The sequence below is a fragment of the Vigna unguiculata genome, chromosome 6, assembly GCF_004118075.2.
Source record: "Vigna unguiculata cultivar IT97K-499-35 chromosome 6, ASM411807v1, whole genome shotgun sequence".
In the NCBI taxonomy this organism is placed as follows: Eukaryota; Viridiplantae; Streptophyta; class Magnoliopsida; order Fabales; family Fabaceae; genus Vigna; species Vigna unguiculata.
This window is the reverse complement of record NC_040284.1, coordinates 18,220,896-18,242,408: the sequence shown is the minus strand read 5'-3', so window position 1 is coordinate 18,242,408 and position 21,513 is coordinate 18,220,896. Positions and strand designations below refer to the sequence as shown.

Sequence of the window (21,513 nt, the reverse complement as noted above, 5' to 3'; positions counted from 1 at the left end):
CTATTATGATTATGAATTTTAATTATATAACTTAAAACTTTTTGCAATATCCGTTTCTCAAAATTTTTGGAAGCGAAGTTCCAAGCAGGTTTTTTTATTTTTTTATTATCAATGATGTAATATTGCTTATTTCTTCTTCATAGAGTTTCACATTTGAAATAAACTATCATTACAGCACACTAATACGAATGAAGGAGCGGAAGGGCAGAATAGTACAATACACCATGTCTGTGAGAGTAATAAGTGGAAAATCATCACCCGGGGTTCTACAAGAACACATCCTTGATTTTGTAATGACAAAATGACTGAAGTCTATCCGCACCAGTAGTCGTGCGTCGTCACATGATTTTGGAAGGCGGAAACTTCGAATTCTCATATTTCGTGGCGATGATGCATATGGTTGAATCGTGAGAGCTAAAAGAGATTTCAAACTCAATCTGCTGGAGGATGATGAAAAATTGGATGTTTTGGTGATTGCTTTGGAAGACAAGGCTTTAAGTTGGCATTAACGGTGGACCGAACATAGTCATGAACTTAGGAGGAATTCAAAGGGGTTATTATTAGACCATTTTAATCGGGGTTGATACAAAATCCTTTTGGAACATTATTGAGTCTGCAACAAACCAGTCCCATGATGAAATACCGGGAGAAGTTCGAACGCTAATATACACCGTTGAAGAAAGAAGAGCGCATCATGCTACCAGGCATCTTCCTCACCGACGTGAAGGAAGAGATTCAGGCGGAATTGAAGTTATTTTCGACGGGTCTCTGGAACAGTTGATGGATCAAGCACTATTGCTTGAAGAGAAAAATAGAGCTCTAGGCAAAGCTGGGATAATGAATTCAAAAAGAAAAAAATGGCGAGAGAAGACAACGGGCAAACCTACTCGTGGTTTCACTAAGTGGGAGAGATGAGGCATTAAGGAAGGCACAAGCAACATGATGAGTGAGTGAAACTGATTCGGGGGAGAAGAAACCATCCAATGGAGAGAAACTTTCTCAAGCATAATTAAGAGGAAGAAGTCGCAAATGACTCTGTTTTAAATGAGGAAACACTTGGGATCACGATCATGTATGCAAATTGAAACACTATCAATTTGTACTCATTGAAGGGTCACAAAGGGACAAAGGGACAAATTGGAGAGTAGTGACGAAGAGGGGATAAAGGTTATGTAAGACTTGGGAAAAATAAATAAAGAATAAATATTTAATTATGATAATTGTGGATACACCTCAAGAAATTAAATGGGTCAATCATAACAAGGAACAATGATAACTCAAGTGGTTGAACATGTTGGGTGTTGTTGAGAGGACTTAGTTTCAAATCATGAGTAGGCCATTAGTGAGTTATTTAATTATTATTTTATTTTGTATGTACGTATGAGTATGTGATGTGGCATCATAAATGTATGTGCATGAACTGTCATGAAACATGTAATGACTTATTAGTTGTGCATATGCTTGATAATTGTGTGATATTCTTGGAGAGCATATGCTTGATAATTGGGTGATAAGAGGCCTAGAAACCCTAGAAGTTCTTGAGAAACCAGAAAGGTAGAAGAGTGGCAGTTAAGGTGCAGTAAATGACACTTGAATGATCATTAACTATTGTGTAGTTAATTTTTGTTTTTATTTAATTCTATTTTTTTGGGCTAAAAAATGAGAAAAGAGTCTAGTAAAAGGAAAACAAAAGGACATACTTGTGGCAACATAGAGATGTTTTGGGAGAGCATAACCTTGTGACCAAAGAGTGAGAGGAAGGACAGTGAGGGTTTTTGGTGGGGGAAAAGACAAGGGTGTGATCAATTTTGGATTAAGAAGGAGGTTAGGAGCGCAATTGGAGCAGGAAATCCAGATAAGGGGAGTTGTACCTCATGTTTGTAATGAAGGTCCTTCATTTTGCGCCATTTTTTGAAGTTTCTGCCCAAAAATCGTTTGGTAGCAATGAAGGTTCACTAAGCTACTCAAGTTGATTAAACCTAATTTATGGGTTTTGCCAAGAACCGCCTGGCGGTGATGAAGGCCTGTTAGGCAACACGAATTGGATTGGTTCAATCTCTACGTTTTGTTGGATTCTGTGGAATTTTTGTATTAAACTTGGTTTCTCGAACTCTCTATGATTGTTGTTGAACATATATATTGTTTGGAATGTCTCTATGGTGACTGAATCAATTGTTGCATGAATTAATCGAAGGGTTCATGAGGGATTGGGGATGAGGGGAAGTATGATTTCAGCTTAAGGATTGTGGGATATTCTGTGAAATTGAGTTTAAATTGGTCATATGTGGAGTCTGGAAGCATGATTGACTGCCTAGTATGTGAAATTGGGTGAACAATATGCGTTTTGGGATTTTAGGGTTTGTGTAGGTACAGGAAAAATCTAGGATCTCCCCAGGAGTTGATGCACCATTTGGCGGTACATAATTTGTCGCCAGGCGACAGTCTAGTGCAATTGTGCACTCTTCATTTTGATTGTGTTGGTGCTTAGTGGCTTTTTGTGGGGGTTTATCTGGACTCATATATGTAGTAAGGTTATAAATAGGGTACAGGGTAGGGGGAAGGATATAGTGCATGAAATATACTTGTATGATGATGCTAAATGTGATTGGATATGATAGATTGGAAGAATGGGATGTTGCAGGTACTGTTTGAGGTAAGGTATGATCTAGCAGAAGTTATGCAGTTCATAGTCTCTGTTTTGGAAGTCCTTATGAGCCTGTGGAATATCTTGTCAAAATCAAGTATTAGGATGTTTTAAATTGGGAATACAATTGAATATAACTATAAGTGCTGCATCTGAGATGAATTGGTACTTGTTGAGTTAGGTTAAATTCGTATAGTCATGTATATGGTATCCTGGATAGTGTGCCTAAATTATTTAGGGGTTTCTGAACTGCTTTTTGGTGCAAAACCAGTAGTTGCACGCTATTGGTATAGTGCTTGATGGCATAAGGGAATTCTTCAGGCGATAGGATACTCAAGGAAGTCCCTATAACAAGTGGCGCTCGATAGTGAGTTCAGACCGTCAGACAGTATGCACTGCAATTTTTCCTAACGTGCTTAGGCTGTGTCAGGCGATAGTGCAGTGGCAGGATGCATTTGTGGTGTGTTTTACATGGCTTGTTACGAGGATCTTGGTATGAGATATGCTTGGATGAGTTACGAGCGAGGAGGTTTGTAACGAAGTTGGAAATACGTGATTGATATGGACGAAGAGGTTCGTATTGGATGTACTCTTGTGCGGGGATACGGCCGGAGATGTCCGTATGTTTCATTCTCACACTTGAGGTTGTTATGAGCGGAGAGATTAATAATAGGTGGTGTTCACGTTTGTTGACTACAAGCAGGGATGTCCGTAGAGGTTGGACTACAAGCAGAGAGGTTCGTAGAGTTGGACCACGAGCGGGCATGTTCATGGAAGCATATGAAATCCCTATTACCATGAATGAGTATGTGTTGATCTTATATAAGTTATGAGATTGGGGTTGTCTACGTACCTTCTGGTGTATAGGTCTTGACAAAATGATAAATTGGCTAAGTTAGTTTGGGGGAGGGGTTTATATTGTGATTATTACATGTTTCTTTCTTTTAAGCTCACTCTTTCTGTTTGTGTTTGACGATAATTGTGTGACTTGTCACACGGGAGCAAATGTGATTCCATGTCAGGATGAAAAAGCATAGGGACGAGACGGGGAATTACTATTGGGAATTATTTAAGGAACTAGTTTTGAATAAACTTTGTAATTTTCTTTTAAGTTGTTTTCTTGGATTTCAAGCTTGTAATAAGTTGTTACGAATTATTTTTATTTACCATCGTTAAGGATTTTGAATTTCCCGCGTTATTGGGAACAATTTTATTGTTTAAATTCACTTAAAATTATAATTTCTTTTATTAAGTAATATCCGCTTAGGATGTTACACTCTCATTAGTAAAGTATTGCAACTTTCTCTATATAGTAAAGAATGATTCACTTCCAATACATCTTTCAAAGTGGTTGGCATGCTTAGGGGGGTAGATGTGCTAATATTGGTGGATTGTGGGGCCTCAACTAATTTCATTTCCAAGACATTAGTTAAGCAACTTAACTTAAAAGTGAATGACACAAAGGGCTATGAGGTAGAGGTAGGCACTAGTGCCAAGGTGCAAAATCGAAGAATATGTATGCATTTGACAATAAAAGTCCAAGGGTTCCTATTGTGCAACATTTCTTCATCATGGAGTTAGGTAGCACTGATTTGGTGTTAGGCATGGATTGGTTGGCCAGTTTGTGGAACGTCAAAGCAAACTTCAAAACCTTGTTTTTAACTTGGGGCGATAAAGATGACAAAATGAGCATACAAGGTGATCCTTTCATATGAAAATCTTAGGCATCATGGAAGGAGATAGTGAAGGCTTTTCCAAACTATAGAGACATATGTACTATCATGTCATTCCACTACCATGTCGGAGGTAAAAAATACCTACCCTATTTGTCCTGCTTTGATTGTTGTTATTCAAGACTATGAAGATCTATTTAGAGAACCTACTTGTTTGCTTCCTAAAAGGGATTGTGACCATGCCATTTATCTCCAAGACAACACCAACATTCCAAATATCAGGCCGTGTCGGTACCCTTATTATCAAAAGTTTGAGATTGAAAATTTTGTGCAAGAAATGATGGGGGCTGTAGTCATACAACCCAATACAATAGTGGAAGGGCCCATTTTGAAAGATGTGCGAGGATTGCGGGGTTTTCTAGGCCTAACAAGATACTATTGAAAATTTGTTGCGGGAAGATAGCTTGGCCACTAACTCAACAGTAGAAGAAGGACAAGTTTCAATCGGATGACTCAACTCATACAACTTTTGAATAGCTGAAAACGGTCAGGACACAAGTGCCCGTGCTTGGCGTGCCTGACTTTACAAAGGTTTTTATGATTGAAATTAATGCTTTAGGCCAAGGATTAGGGACAATTTCAATGCAAAATGGATAACTCGTGGCTTACATGAGCCAAACATTATCTAACAAGAACTTTAACAAGTTAGTCTATGAAAAATAATTTATGGTCGTGGTCATGGTTGTACAAAAATGGCACCATTACTTATTGGTGAGACATTTCATAATCCATACTAATCAGAAGAGTTTGTAATTTTTAAGAGATCATATATTGATGTGAGAAGAGCAAAATAAATGGATAAGTTACTTGGGTTTGATTTCAAAATTAAGTACAAACCTGGCAAAGATAATCGAGCTGCTGATGTACTCTCTCGACAAATGCAATATGTTGCCATTCATATAGTCTGATTTCTAGAATGGGAAGATTTAGAGACAGAAATTGAGAAAGATAGGAGGTTGCAACAGATTATCCAAGACTTATTCATGAAGACTCGAGATCATCCGGGGTATAACATCAATCAAGGACGATAATATTATCAAGGGCGGCTGGTCATTCCAAAGGGATCCTTAAAATCACATCAATTATGCAAGAATTTCATGATTATGCTATCAGAGGGCATTCAAGTTTTTTTATAACTTGTAAAAGGATCTCGAGCCTATTATTTTGGGAAGGAATGAGAAAGAACAACCAAGAATACGTGAAGAAATGTGATATGTGTCAAAGAAATAAGTATCAAACCATGAGTCTTGCAGGGTTGCTACAACCTTTCCCTGTTCCAAAACAAATTTGGATTGATATCTCAATGAATTTCATTAGAGGGTTACCCAAAGTTGGGGTAAGGACACTATCTTGGTCGTAGTTGATCGTTTCACTAAAATGCCCATTTCCTCGCTTTGACAAATTCTTACATAACAAACGACATTGTTGAATTGTTCTTCAAAGAGGTGGTAAGGTTGCATGGGTTCTGATCGGGCTCGCTTCTTCATGAGTTCATTTTAGACTGAGTTAGTCAAGCTTGCACGCACCAAATTAAAGTTTAGTTTTGCATATCATCCGCAAATCGATAGACAAACTGAAGTGGTGGATCGTTGTTTGGAAACGTATTTGAGGTGTGTGACAGGGTTAAGACCTAAGTAGTGGCTGAAATGGCTCAGTTGGGGAAAATTTTGGTACAATACTACCTACCATGAATCCACCAAATTTACACCACTCAATTATATAGAAGAGACCATACTCTATTAGTGAGGGGTGATGTACCAGCAACGCCTATGGAAGAGGTGACAGTGATGCTACAAGAGCGCAATGAACTATGGGCGATTTTGAAAGATCAATTGGTGCAAGGTCAAAATAGGATGAGACAATAAGCCAATAAAAACATAAGCGAGGTGGAGTATAAGGTGGGAGATATGGTTTATTTGAAATTACAACCATATAAGTTGAAGAAATTGGCTAAGAGAGTGAACCGAAAGCTCAATCCAAGATACTACGGTCCTTATGAGATCTTGGAAAAAGTAGGAGAGTTAGCTTACAAGTTGAAATTGCCCAAAGATAGCAGAGTTCATCCTATGTTTCATGTGTCTCTACTGAAACCAAGGGTGGCTGAGGAAGGGGTCGTCCAACCACTACCTTCGTATATAAATTAAGATTTAGAACTCTAGGTCCAACCCGAAGAAATCCTTGCAATCAGGAGCGAAAGAGACCAAATTTTGGAAGTGTTAGTAAAATGGCGCAATCTACCAACTTGTGAAAATTCATGGGAATCTGTGAACAAGAAGTGAGAATCTTTTCATGAACTTCACCTTGAGGACAAGGTAAATCTTCAAGGGGCAGGTATTGATACGAATGAAGGAGTGGAAAGGTAGAATAGGACAATATAACAGGTCTATGAGAGGAATAAGTGGAAACCCATCACCTAGCGGCCCACAAGCACACATCCTTAATTCTATAATAACATAATGGGTGAGGTGGCAAGGGGGATTGTGGGGCAAATATTTTCGTTAGAGGAGAGAGAATATAGTGAGGAGGGTTAGGGGGAGGTGGGGTTAGCAATTGGCTAGGGCTTTGTTATGCTTTATGAGATTAGAGAAACTTTGACACACACACACATGAGACACTCATTAGAGAGTTTAATGCAAATTTAATTGGGATGCAAACTTATGAAATATTAGGAGTCACAATAATTATGAAATATTGAGGGTCATATAAAGGAGGCACGAAACATAAAGACTAAGTCTACATATGAATGATTGTTAGTGCATGGAAATTATTGCTTTGTTGGAACAATCAAAATTGTAGTGTATAGTATTGCTTGACAATACAGGTTTGATAAGAAAATCATTTAAAACTTGATCTGAGAATTTTTTTTTTTTCTTTACAAATGCGAATTTATGTAAGATGCAAACTTAAATGAATACGCTCTCAATCAAACTTGATCCAAGATTTTTCTCTTTCAAAATGCGAATTTAAGCAAGATAAAGATTTAAATGAGTATAGACTCAAACGAATGTATACTATACCAATAAGACTAATTAAATAACAAGTAATTATAAATCAAATATTTTTTTAATTGAGCATTTATTAAATTTTTATTAGTTGATATCTAAAATATATTTTACTTTTGTTTAAATGATATGTCGTTTGATTATATCATTAATAAAAATAAAATATCACTTTTAATCCTTTAATCAAAATTATCGCAACACTAGTTATATTGTTTGTTTTCTCTAATTCAAAATGGAAAACTATTGCTTTGTTGGAACAATCAAGATTGTTGTGTATAGTAATGGTCGACAATATAGAGTTAATAAGAAAATCATTTAAAACTTGATCTGCAAATTTGTTCTTTCCAAATACGAATTTAGATATGATATAAATTTAAATGAGTACGCTCTCAATTAAACTTGATCCAAAATTTTTTTTTCTTTTCAAAATATGATAAAAATTTAAATGATTGCAAACTCAAAAAATATATACTATACTAATAAGTCTAATTAAATAACAAGTAATTATAAATCAATATATTTTTAATCGAGTATTTATTAAAATTTTATTAGTTGATATTTAAAATATATTTTACTTTTATTTAACTAATACGTGGCTTGATTTTATCATTAATAAAAATAAAATATCATTCTTAATTATTTAATTAAAATTACCATAATATAACACCAGTCATGTCGTTTGTTTCTTTCTCTAATTCAACTTACAAGAATCCTTTAACAAATTTACTAAGATGAAAAAAAAAAAAAACATAACGTGTTAGATTTATCAGCAATTCCTACAGCTTTTCGAGAAAACCTTTAAATTATTGAAAACACATGCTTCTAATATCTTTTCTCTTAATTATTTATTTAATTATCAATACTTAAATGATAATTGAATGATCTTGATTTTCTATATTATATAAATTATTAAGATAAACTTGAATTTTGATTAGAAAAGTAAAATAATAAATAAATACTGTATCCAAGTTTGGTCTATTTCAAATTAATACTCCCTCCAGAACTAGATATGTGAAAATGTGAGTGTGGCCGACCTTACCGAATCACAGATAGCCTACCGTTCTTGCTCCAAGATCGAGTTTTCTTCCGAGACAAGGCCAGCGGTGTGGGAACGTAAACTCCACTTTACGAGTTTGATTACCATTTTGTTGGAATCAGAAAATGCCGAAGCGTAGAACGAATCGAACCAAGAAAGCTCGCGAATCAAAACCGGACTCTCAGACTCAGACGCAGCCGCCTCAATTCATGGACCTCGAAATTCAAGGTTCACATTTACATTTCGATTTTTGTTTTCATTTTTTGATGTGTTTTGAGTTTCATTGAATTTTGGTGTAGCGATGGAGCGACAAATTGGAGCGATTAGGGCGGTTCGCGAAGTGGAGATCGAACACTTGCTCACGGAAGTGCGATTGTTGCGCTCGTGTTTCAGCAGCGAGGAGCTTTGTAAGCCTGTGTTGCAGGTTTTTGAGGAAACCCTACCTAATCTCTCTGTCGTGAACGACGAACGGAACAAGATGCTAGAAGTGAAATGGAGAGAGAACGAGGGTTGTAACGATGAAATGGATGCGCGTGCTTCTTTGCTCCAAAGGTTGTCCATCGCCTCTTTCCCTCGCTTCGCAGGCTTTGACCATTCTGCCAGTGCAGGAGGTACTTTTCAGGGCAAACACCATTTGAATTCCGGAAATGTCCAACACTTCCACATTAGTTCTGAAATTGAGAAAATTAGAAAAACATAGCTTCTGGAAATGCAGTTTGCGACTTAATAAGTTTAAAAATTCCTGAATATCTTGAGAGTCTTGTTTTACTTTTCCCTTAGTTAGTAGATAATGGATTTGTTTCAACAAATTTATCCGTAGATACTTATAGAAGAGAAAAATGAAATAAATTTTTCATAAGCTTAAATTAGCTTAAACTCAATAATACAGAGAAGCTATACCGGAGGGCTATAAAGAGTGGTTTATTTTTTTATGCTAATATTATATTATGTCTTTGTTGTATCTTATATATTGGGCTAATACTAGAAACCATATTTCTCTTCCTTTCCATGTGTCCTCATCCTTTATTTCATTCTTATGAATTTAAACACACGTTTCATGCCCTTTGGAATCAAAATAGATTTTGTCCTACCATTTATCCCATGCATATACATACTAGCAAAACCTGACATATTTTTATAGTTGACAATAGTTACTTCTTCTGTGGCAGGGAGAATGAGTTTTGTTGGTGCTGATAACCTGCAATTCAAGGATATTGTATGTTTGTTCTCTTTTCACTTTGTTTGGTTATTAGTTGTTGTCATACACCTTTTCTAGTGTGATTTGGATGTTGTTGCACAATGCTGAAAATATTACACATAAGATCAATGTGATATTTTTAATTCAAAAACATAAATCCTGACATATAAATAACTTCTCCTCAATGTTTTCCGTGTTAGCAATAACGTTATTACTCTTTAGTTGTTGTAGAGTATGTGGTAACAAAGAGGGCTTAACTCCAAAATGGGTGCAATTGCGTTGCTCTTGTTCATCCATTCTAACTTATAAAGTAATTCAAAGAATTCTCCAATGTGAATGGATTTTTTAGGTCCTAGTTAGATCTAAATTTCTATTGTTTGTACAGGTTTTGGAGGAGCCATCTGACACTCATAATCTAGCATTGCAGGAAGGTCTTCAGACTCCCGGGGTTTGTATCTTCTTTCTTGCTACTTTATTATGTATTGTATGTTTGTTTTATCATGAACTCTGGTTTGTTTAACTAAGAAATAAGGATATCCTACTTCTCCTGAGTTTTAACAGCTGAAGGCATTGGATCTGGATTAATTTTAGTTGCTTTTTGTATGCATTAACACGGTCAACAACTCAGGAGTGCTAGACGAAGATTGAGCTAATTTGTATTTTATCTCTGTAAATCGAAATTACAACATATATTTGAGACCTGAGTTGTCGGATTTTCATTTCACTGTTATATGATTTTGTGATGTTCAGAAAATCCAACTGTTCCAAATTAGTTCTGAATTTAATTTGGCTCTGTAAGCATTTTGCAGGTGACTAGTCAGAGGTTGTCTGTTGGGATGACACCCAAAACACTTAGACTGCCCAAAGCTGGCGAGATACTTCTCTCTGTTCATGGGTCACCTCTAGGTGTTTTCAAGGAAAATAACATGGAAGCCATACATGGTAAGAGAAATAGCTGAAGAAAAAGTTGAAACTGTTTTTCTTTATCATTTTCGTGTATGTATTGTTTTCCATATTGTATGAAGACCGGTGGTAAAGTGGTAACATACCTTTTCCGGTATATAGTTACTGCCTTGAAATTCCATAGTGCCCAACTTTTTGGTGCATGTCTATTCTTCTAACAAATCCTTACCTGATATCTATTCTGATGTGCAGAGTCAGAGGAGGGTTGAATGCCTTCTAATTATTAATCTACTGTCCTCCAAGAACAAGCTCTAGAAGTCTTTGTTCATTTTTCAGTCAGCATTGCAGACTTCCAGTTTTCCCCATGGCAGCCAATTAGATGCTGGAAGCGTCCCATACAGTTAGTTATCTGACCACTAGTATTTTGTATGTGTATCTTTTCTAAATCTATATATATTTTGCATCAAGACAATGATAAGGATGTAAAAACTTGTGCACAAAAAATTTATAATCAAGCAATATGATTTATTTTGAAAGTGTGTTGTCTGATTTTAGTTTCTTTGCCCATTTAGAATTTATTGATATGACATTGGCTTATTTAAGATTGAAATTTGAGAGACAGAAACATGCTATGCTTAAAAGATCAAAAACATTATAATTATAATCGTTCAAACAGTACTATTTGAATCACGATTTCGATTAAAAATTCTTTCTCGTAGTTTGATCGCCTGAATCGGAGTTGAATCTCACGATTCTAATGCACGTGCATTTAGTAAATGAAATGAAGCGACACGTACACAAAAAATGAAAACGGGGTGATTGGAATGAAACGACACATCTCACAACATTTGCTTTACCTTCTGATTAGTTTGCTTTGCACCAAATCTTTGATGATCTTTAGGAAATAATTATATGATCTATCCGATTTGTAGTCTAGTTGTTTGCACTGAATGTAATCTACAAAACCAAGGTAATATTATAATATAATATTGCTTTTGTTATCCTTTACACGCACTTACTCACTAACACAAACATTTTTAGTTTCTTTTGTCTGACTACCTGACACTCGACTTAATATTTTATTTTAGAATTAAATACGTTCTTCATCATCAAGTTAGTTTTGAGTGAATGAAAATTAGAATTAGTATTTTTTGAAAATTTAATCTAAAACTTTAAAAATATATGAATTTAAATATTTTAATTTAATTTAATTAATTTTATTTAATATTTTAAATGTATTTTATAATAATATTTGAATTACTTATATTATTAACGAATTAAAAACGCAAGGCGAGGTTGTTAATTGATGGAGTTCAGAAATTGATGTCATTTTCAACTTTACTTTGATTTTGGAAAGAATGAATGAATAAAAGCTAAGTAGATTGCACAGTTCTCTCCCAGCTTCCCTTCAACCACAAATAATGTGAAATTAAAATATCTGCTTCAAAAATTACTCCATTCAATTTCATTTATTAAATCAACTACCCATCTTAATTTATTTTAGGTCGCTGTACTCATCAATAATCTAGAAATTAGTTATCAAGGAGTTAAATACAACCGCTTTATCAGTCCAATCAAGAGTACCAAGTTAAGAGCAGCAGTAGACAAGTTTTTTTTTTTTTTATATAATTATATCCATTATTTTTTCTTTATCCCAATGCACAACCCTCTACCTTTTCCACTTAAAAAAAGAGTAAAAAATGAAATAACGACAGCTTAATAAATTCTCCCGACAAAGAATTTGGCTGCAGCAGAGAAGTTGATGTAACTAATAATCAATACACGTAAGAAGAAAAGAAAAAAAAGAGGATAAAAAATCAAATATAAGGTAATAATTAAAAAAAGTGTATGGTAATACGAAAGAAGAGAACAAATTTAAAACAATAAATAAATAGCCTAAGAAAAATCTTTTTGTATGTCACTTCTCATCCAAAGTGAATTAAAAATTGCAATTCCCTTTTTGGTATTGCATCTTTGAGATCCTCAAATCCACGGAACATCATCACTCCTAATTTCCGTGACATTTCAAAAACATTCCACCACCTAGATTGAAGGAAGAAAAAAAAAACAAAAACAATGGATGATGAAATTGTGAGGTTCATGAAGGTGTGGCTCACAACCATCTCATGTCTCTGCTACTGTTATTACATATCTTCTAAAATACCAAAAGGATTGTTCAGACTTCTCTCTCTCCTTCCAATTCTCTACCTCTTCCTCATCCTTCCCTTCAACCTCTCTTCCTTCCACCTTGGTGCCCCCACCACCTTCTTCCTCGTTTGGCTTGGAACTTTCAAACTCATCCTTTTCTCCTTCAACCATGGCCCTCTTGCTCAATCACCCCCAAACATTCTCCATTTCATCACCTTAGCTTCTCTCCCCATTAGCCTCAACCACAAAAACTCCAAACCCAAACCCAAATGCCTTTTTCTCCTAAAACTTCTTCTCTTTCCCTTCATCATAAATGCTTACAACTACACCCAAAATCTCCACCCCCTTTTCATCTTACTCCTTTATTGTTCTCACATGTACCTCGGCATAGAACTTGTCTTAGCCCTCACTGCTATCCCCGTTCGAACCCTTCTAGGGTTTAACCTACAACCCCAATTCGACGAACCTTATCTTTCAACTTCCCTTCAAGACTTCTGGGGTCGTAGGTGGAACCTCATGGTTACCGGTATTCTACGTCCCTCCGTATTCCACCCCGTATACCGTATTTCTACACCTTTTGTGGGTCCCTCTTGTGCCCTGTCCGCTGCTGTGTTGGCTACTTTCCTTGTGTCTGGACTCATGCATGAGTTGATATATTATTATCTCACACGCGCGCCTCCCACGTGGGAAGTTACCTGCTTTTTTGTGCTTCATGGAGTCTGCACGGCGGCGGAGGTGGCGGTGAAAAAGGTCATGCTCCGCCGCGGGTGGCGGTTGCATGGAGCTGTGTCGGCGGTGCTTGTGTTGGCGTTCTTGGCGGCAACCGGGAGGTGGTTGTTTTTTCCGCAATTGTTGAGGAATGGTGTGGATGAAAAGGCCATCGAGGAGTATTCAACTATGGTGAATTTTGTGAAGTTGAAGTTACCGTTACATTTGTTAACTTCTTCATTGTTCCTAAAGAATGCTTCTGGAGAATGAGTTTGTTACCATTCTTGAAATAAAGTTACTGTTGTGAATCAAAGGATTCATGATGATGCTGATGTTTTGAGGTTTATGAGTGAGTAGTTTTATTGTTGTGAAGGGTGTTCAGAACCAAATAATTTATATATTAATATAATAAAAATGATTAAACTTGGTGTCTTTTAAAATTTGATTATTTTTCTCATTTTATTTTTACTGATACGTTGTAAAGTTATTTTTCTTTTCTAATTTTCTTTCTTAAAGTGTTATTGCCATGAATTAATTATTATTTTCGTTCCCTTCGTTTGTATCAAATAATAACAAATATAAGAAGCACGTCCTACTTTTTGCTTCTTCTGCCGCGGACAATTATTCAAGATGGGCCTTTGCTTCCAAATAGTTGGCCCAATAACCAAAGGCCCAATATGTTCACATCTCAAAACGGCTTTTACTTCCTGCATTTCCAGAATTTCTTTACGTACCTCTACAAAATATCAGACTGACTATTTTACCCTCCATCAAAGTGACTTACGGATTACAATTTCTGACAATTTTTGAGAACAATTTTTTTTTTTTGGAATTTTAAGAATAAGATTTCAGGAATAAAATTTTTGAAAACATAAAATGCATTTCTCTTTCATGTGTAAGGACTAGACAGTTTGTCAAGTTTTCGATTCCTTGCTTGAGTCGTCCTTTTAGTCTTCCTATTCATTTGTTGATCGATAGTACTTGTTTAAGTAAGATAAAGTTTGATCGGACAAAAACAATAAATATTGTAATAAATGTTAGAAAAGTCCCAACAAACATACTTTGGACTTATATTTATAGTTTTTTAATGGGCTCATCATTAAGGTTGACCTAATCATAACTTAATTGCTTTTTAAACTTAATTACTAACATGTTAACACTAATCATAACACTAGATAATTCACTTTGATGTCGTTCGGTTCAAGTTGTTGGACGACATTGTACCTAATTTGCGTAAGAGGACACCCAAGTGAAATCCTAGGGCTAGTCTAACAATTGACACCATGAGGAGAACCCGACCGGTGACCGATCATTGTTACATATCTTCGTAAATGGATCTCTGGGTGAAATTTTGTGTGCAGTCCTTGTACTGCCCAATAACTATTCAACAATTGAGTGATTGTTTGATTGTTGGTTGTTGCACAAAATTTGTACATTTTCTTTGAAGTAGTCTCAATCGACGGGTGGTTGATCAATGTAATACGTTGTACATTTAGAATAATCGACAAACAGAAAAAAAAAAAAGTCATGTCATAATCTCTACTAAAAAAATCCTTTTAGGAGTAATTTCAACCCACTGATGATTGATTAACCGACCTACCCATACAGTACATACCAATAAGCTTTTCAGAAGATCTAGAGAAACACATAAATTAATATGGATTATGTCTTTAGTCTATTCTCCTTTATATCCACAGGTCATGGTCTTTCTTCCTGCACCCCAAAAGTTGTAATTTCCAAACTATTCCTTATTAAAAATATAATAAAAATCCCAACACTTTCTCAATTTTCTTTTATATTATTAGGTTTCATTATTGCAGAAAAGATATTTTTGGATTTAGAAATATTTTTTTAGAACACTCAATCTAAAAAATATGAAAAAAGATTAAGTGTTTGAGAAGGTATTTTCAGATCCAAAGATACATTCCAGAACATTTAATTCGGAACACTTAAAATAATTTTGGAAAAAGTGTCTCAAAATGTATTTTCAAATCCATAAATAAATTTTGGAATATTTGTTTTAAATTATTTTTTTTATTCTGAAATGTATTTATGGGTTTGGAATATATTTCCAGATCTAAATATATCTTTCGAAACAGTCATTCTGGAATAAAAAAAATTCAAAACAAATGTTCCGAAAATCATTTCCAAATTTAAAATTTTCTTTTGGTTTAGGTTTTCTGGAATGTATCTCTCACCAAATTACTTTTTGTAAATATATGACTTTGGTTTTCTTCTTATTCTTGTTTTATTCTTCTATGAACCCTTTATTTTATTTTATTTTTAAATTAAGAATGTAAGTTAAATTCATTAAAAAGAATGATTGTTTATATTATTTTTTTTCTTTTCACAATGAATCTGCAAAAAGTGGAAGAAGAGGAGAGGTGCATGAATACATACACAGCGAAGGAAGAAGGAGAAGGAGAATGGTGAGGGAGAGTTTCTCAAACTTAAATGGTAACGGAAGTAAAATGATGAGGGAGAATAGTGTTCTAAGGAGAAGGAGAATGATGAGGGAGAACTTCTTGAATGCTGAAGAACTAATGGGGGAAGTGCGGGCAATGTATTCATGGAAGAAGAAAGAGGAAAAAAAATGTAAGGAGAAAAGGGATATAAGATTTTAGAGTTCGATTTTTCTACTGAGTTTTTTTATGTCATCAGTTAAATATTAAAAATACAATATTTTGATATTTTAAAAATAATTTTAATATATTTTAAAATTTTAAAATTAATAAATATTTGTGTATTTTGGACGTACAACAAAGAAATAACATAGAAAAACCAATAAAAATCCAAATTCAAGATTTTATGGAAGTGGAGGAAGAAGTTATTTTCGCCATTGTTGCAACACCTGTTCAAATCATTTCTGGCTTTCAGATAGAATCACAGTTCGACGAACCCTACCTTTCCACCTCACTTCAAGATTTTTGGGGTCATAAATGGAACCTCATGGTCTCTCGTTCTAAGCCCCTCCGTATACGGCCCTGTACGCCGTATGTCTACTCCTTTCATGGGTCCTTTCTACGCCATGTTGGTGGCCATGTTCGCCACCTTTCTTGTGTCTGGACTCATGCATGAGTTGATTTATTATTACGTTATACGTGTGCCTCCCACATGGGAAATCACGTGCTTTTTGTGCTTCACGGTGTGTGCACGGTGGCGGAGGTGGCAGTAAAGAAGGTGGCTCTCCGTCGTGGGTGGCGGTTGCACCGTGTGATTTCAGGAGTGCTTGTGGTGGCGTTCTTGAGTGTCACTGCGAATTGGTTGTTTTTTCCTCAATTGTTGAGGAATGGCATGGATCAGAAGTCTTCCGAAGAGTATGCTGTTTTGATCAATTTCTTTAAGTCTAGATTACAATTATTAGATGTGTTTAACTCTCCTAAGTGAAAATGGTTAATCATTCTTTACAAGGATTTTATGAGTTTTTTTACCATGGTTATTTTGAATATTCTAAGTTATATTTTATATGGATGTTTACAGATTTAAAAAGAAAACTCTCATTAATATATATGTATTTTTCTACACCAGTTATGAATACAACAATGTAAAAAATCCAACCTCTTTTAAACTACTTATTTATCTTGTTTCCAAAGCCTTTAAATGCAATAAAACTTTTACACCATACAATGATATCATATATTTCTGAGATCAATAAATTTAAAATAAAGTGAGACAAATGAACGATCGTAATTATTATTACAAATATCTAACAGCAAACAATATCTTCCTCTCAAGAATTTCTTTTGTTATCTCTTTGGTCAATGACTCGCCATTGCCAAAAAAGTGTAACATATACAATAAAATAGTTTTCTAATTATTTATGAGAATTTAAAATTATTACTTTATTTCAACAATATGTAATACCCACATAGATTTTGATCCACATATTATACATGACAAAATAATCATGCAAATCTTCTTAATTTCTTATGGCACTTGAAAAGGCACTGGTGCAGGATTGCAATATAACAACAAGATATTTCAATGGTTATATAAAAATCGTAAATAAAAATATGATTTGCCAAGATATTTGTGGAAGTTATTTGCTCAACTTTATATATATATATATATATATATATATATATATATATATATATATATATATATATAATATTAATTAATTATGATTTGAATATTAATTAGTTATGACCAATTTATTATTTGTAACAAATTTTGAGTTTGAGACTTCCAATTAAGATAATATTATCGGTAGCATAGACGAGATTTAACAGGTTTATTTTGTTCAAAATCGGTATTCAAGACAAATTTGGGAAATATATAAAGACAAAATCTCTTGTTAAAAATATGGCATAGACGAGAAAACATGGCAATATTTTGTTCAGAATCGATTGTATCCTTCTTGATAGGTTTACTTCTGGTTGACATTACACTTTGATAAACTCATATTACTCATTCTTTGTTTATGAATATGATTTCTTTAATACGAAAAGAGAAAGAAATATCAAGCTATCCAACAAAATAATGCTAATTCTCATATCCTTTCTCAAGAGGATATGATTTATTGAAAAGAGGATGATGGAAGAGAAGTTAAAGAAATAAATGGAGATATCTTTTGGTGAAGTAGTATTATTAAAAAAAGTTAAATACTTTAAGTTAAATTCAATATAAATTATGTATGATAAAATTAACTATCTAAAACATTATATTAGGGATGGGCATGGATTAAATTTTTAATGATCCAATCCACATCCATTTTAGATCCAAATAATTGGATTAAATTTTTGACCTAAATCCATTCTTTTAGCAAAAGTAGTTTGGATTTTTTTTAAATTCAGATCCAAATATTTGGATCAAGATTTAAATCCAATCCAAATATTTGGATCAAGTTAAAAATTCAGAATCCATTTTTTGTAAAAGAAATTTAAATTGAATTTTTTAAAACTTGTGTCATTAAGGCCAACATGCTTCAGTTCGTATAGGTCATCAGGCACGATCCATCTAAGTCGTCAAGCCGACCCATAGAGGTGTCAATTTGGCCTAGCCCACAGGGTTTGGCCCTGGCCCACGTGGGCTTGGATCAAAAAAGCGCACACTGAAAAGCCCCCATCAAAGAAGCCCATAGGGCCAAAAACCCTACAAAAGCCATGTGGGTCAAGGCCAACCCATGGGCTTTCATCTTCACCATGAAAAATATATTATTTTTTCAAATAGATTCGGATAAGCACGACGACTCGAATAGGTCGGACGACCTGGACGGGCCTTACGAACCGAACGAGCCCAATAACCCATATGGGCACGACGACCCGTATATGCCCGACAACCCAGACGGGCCTAACAACCTGAACGGGCACGACGACCCGAACGTGCTCGACAACCCGAACGGGATCGACAACCCAGACGGGCCCGACGACCCGGACATGCTCGACGATAGGGACGGGTTCGACGACCTACACGTGCTTTACGCCCCTGACAAACCCGACAACACGAAAGGGCTCGACGACCCGAATAAGTCTGGTGACCCAGACGACCCAGACGGGCTTGACGACCTTGACGTGCTTGACGACTCGGACAAGCCCGATGACACGAATGGGCTCGACGACGCGAACGGGCCCGACGACCAAGATGAACCTGGAGACTCGGACAATCCGGATGGGCTTGACGACTCGGACGAGACTGACGACCAGGACGGGCACAACGACCCAGACGAGCCCGATGACCTGAACGAGCGTGACGTTCCTAACGGGCGCAACGACCCGAACGGGCCTGAGAACTCGGACAGAATCGACAACCTAGGTTGTCCGGATCGTCGGGCCTGGTCGTGTCGTCATGCCCATCTAGGTCATAAGGCCCATGTAGGTCGTATGGCCTGTCCGGTTCGTCGGGCCTATCTATGGGGTTGTGTTCGTTCGTGTGGTCGGGCCCATCTAGGTCGTTCTAGTTGTCAGGTCGGTCCGGATTTGTCGGGCCCATCCAAGTCGTCAGGTCTTTCCGGGTCATCAGGCCCGCTGGGCCTGTTTACGTCATCGAACTCGTCTAGCCTGTTCGGTTCTTCGGGCCCGCCTGACCCGTTCTGGTCATTAGGCACGTTTGGCTAGTTCGGGTCTTTGGGCCTGCCTGATTCGTTCGGCTCTTTGGGCTTGCTTGACTTGTTTGACTCTTTGGGCCTGCCTGACCTATTTTGGTCATTGGGCCTGCCTGGCCCGTTCGGGTCTTCGGGTCCGCTTGACCCATTCGGGTCTTCGGGCCCGCCTTACCCATTCAATTCTTCGAGCCTGCTTGACTCGTTCAGGTAATCAGGTTTGCCTGACCCATTCGAGTCTTCAGGCCCGCTTGACCCGTTCGGTTCTTCGAGCCTGCTTGACCCATTCGAGTCATCCCTGGCCCGTTCGGGTCTTCGAGCCCACTTGACCCGTTCATGTCTCCGGCCCACCAGGCTCGTCGGGTCATTAGGCCCGCCTGGCTCGTTCGAGTCATCGAGCTCACTTGAATTTTTTGGACCATTGGGCATGATCGTCTCGTTCGGTTTGTCGGGCCGGCCTAGCCCGTTCATATCTTTAGGCTCGCCCAACCTCTTATGGTCGTCGGACCTGCCCGATCCGTATAGGTCGTCAAGCAAGGCTCGTCCAAGTCTAAATTTAGCCTAGTCCATCTCAACCTGTAGTCTAACCCAACTAAAAATTTAAATTGAAAATTTGAATTGGATTTTTTGGATTATCCATATTTAAAAATCTTGATTTATAAAATGGATATTCAATCCATAAAATATATAAAATGTAGATTAGATTGAAATCCAGATCTATTAAATGGATTTTAAATGGATTGGATTTTTAATAAAATGGATTATAAATGGATTGGATTGGAGCAAAAGTAGATTGGAGCAAAAGTGGATTGGATCAAGAAAATTAGATTTTTTCCCAACCCTACATTATATACATTCATAGCGTTAGTAAAAATAAAAATAATGCATAGTTTACAATACTTTTAATGAATAATAAAAAGTTCATTATGTAGATATTAAACCTTATATCTATACTACAATCCTTTTTTTTAACTTATGAAATTGAAGTTATTTTAAAATAAGATTAATTTCTCAAATTTATATTTTGATTCTACTCATTTACATTTGTTTTCTAGAAAAGTCAAATTTATTTATATTAATAGTTTAATAAATAATTTTGTTTAAATTATGCTTCAAGATTAATTCTTTATATAAATTCATATCCAAAAAGTTTGTTTTTAAATACTTTATCTAAAATTTAAAAAATAAAATATAAAAATTGTCAAAGGTATCTATATATTTATAAAACCTGCAAGTATTTTTTATATATATACCTAGTAATTAAGGACAGTAGATTGAATAAGGATAATACTTTAACTTATTTTTTTTATCCACTTTTAATTTACCACTTCAATCACCATTAAATTATCACATCATATTAGTAATTAAAATAAATTATCTAATGATCGAAGTATTACGTTAAAAATAGATAAAAAGAAATAAGTTAAAATATTATTTTCCGACGAAATAAATACAGTGCGCATGTGGGACTTACCCGCTACCTGTGCCGACCCTTTCCCATCCTATGCACACATGTTGCCACTTAAATCATACAATATATTAATTACCCAAACCTTCTTCTACTACTAAATAAATGCTATGGTGAATATAGATCCATCATCTTTACCTCAACAATTTATTACTCACATAAGAGATTCCTTCTACGCATCCCTAATAAATTTAAATTAATTTTTTCCTTTTCAAAAACATAGAAACCGAAAGGAGCCACGAAATAATACATAATAAATATGCCAAGAACATGAAATCTACAGATTGACACTGACTAAACAAACTTAAAACATAAATTCGGTGTCAAAGAGAGACAAATATTGATAAAAACAACTAGAGATGGCAAATAAATCCGTGTTCGTGGGTATCACCCGAACCCGTCCCCGTTTTGACGGGGAATCCCCGCTTTGACTGGGTATGGGTATGGGTATGGGTAATACCCGAAATTTTCAACTGGGGATGGGGATGGGGATGAGGATATATATATACCCGCCCAAATACCCGTCCCCGCTTAAATTACTAAACTATTTATAATTTATTAAATAATCTAAAAAATATATATAAATAAATAATATATTTACACATAAAATATAATATAATATAATATAATATA

General features: G+C 35.6%; 3 protein-coding genes across 3 annotated transcripts; all 3 read left to right on the top strand.

Moving 5' to 3' along the window:
* The first annotated feature begins 8,380 nt into the window (after window positions 1–8,380).
* Window positions 8,381–11,052, top strand: LOC114187539. Its single transcript, XM_028075815.1, has 6 exons — window positions 8,381–8,643; window positions 8,715–9,026; window positions 9,585–9,631; window positions 9,999–10,061; window positions 10,423–10,555; window positions 10,769–11,052. Exons 1-6 carry the CDS (start codon window positions 8,541–8,543, stop codon window positions 10,783–10,785), a joined length of 675 nt encoding a protein of 224 aa, XP_027931616.1. The 5' UTR covers window positions 8,381–8,540; the 3' UTR covers window positions 10,786–11,052.
* Window positions 11,053–12,441: 1,389 nt separating this feature from the next.
* On the top strand, window positions 12,442–13,812 carry LOC114187426 (probable long-chain-alcohol O-fatty-acyltransferase 5). Its single transcript, XM_028075679.1, has one exon. The coding sequence runs from the start codon at window positions 12,593–12,595 to the stop codon at window positions 13,640–13,642; it is 1,050 nt and encodes a 349-aa protein (XP_027931480.1). The 5' UTR covers window positions 12,442–12,592; the 3' UTR covers window positions 13,643–13,812.
* A 2,368-nt stretch (window positions 13,813–16,180) lies between these two features.
* LOC114188484 (probable long-chain-alcohol O-fatty-acyltransferase 7) lies at window positions 16,181–16,759 on the top strand. The gene is given in 3 exon segments (XM_028077056.1): window positions 16,181–16,329; window positions 16,331–16,497; window positions 16,500–16,759. Coding segments are annotated over 3 exon segments (576 nt in total).
* The last annotated feature ends 4,754 nt before the right edge of the window (window positions 16,760–21,513 follow it).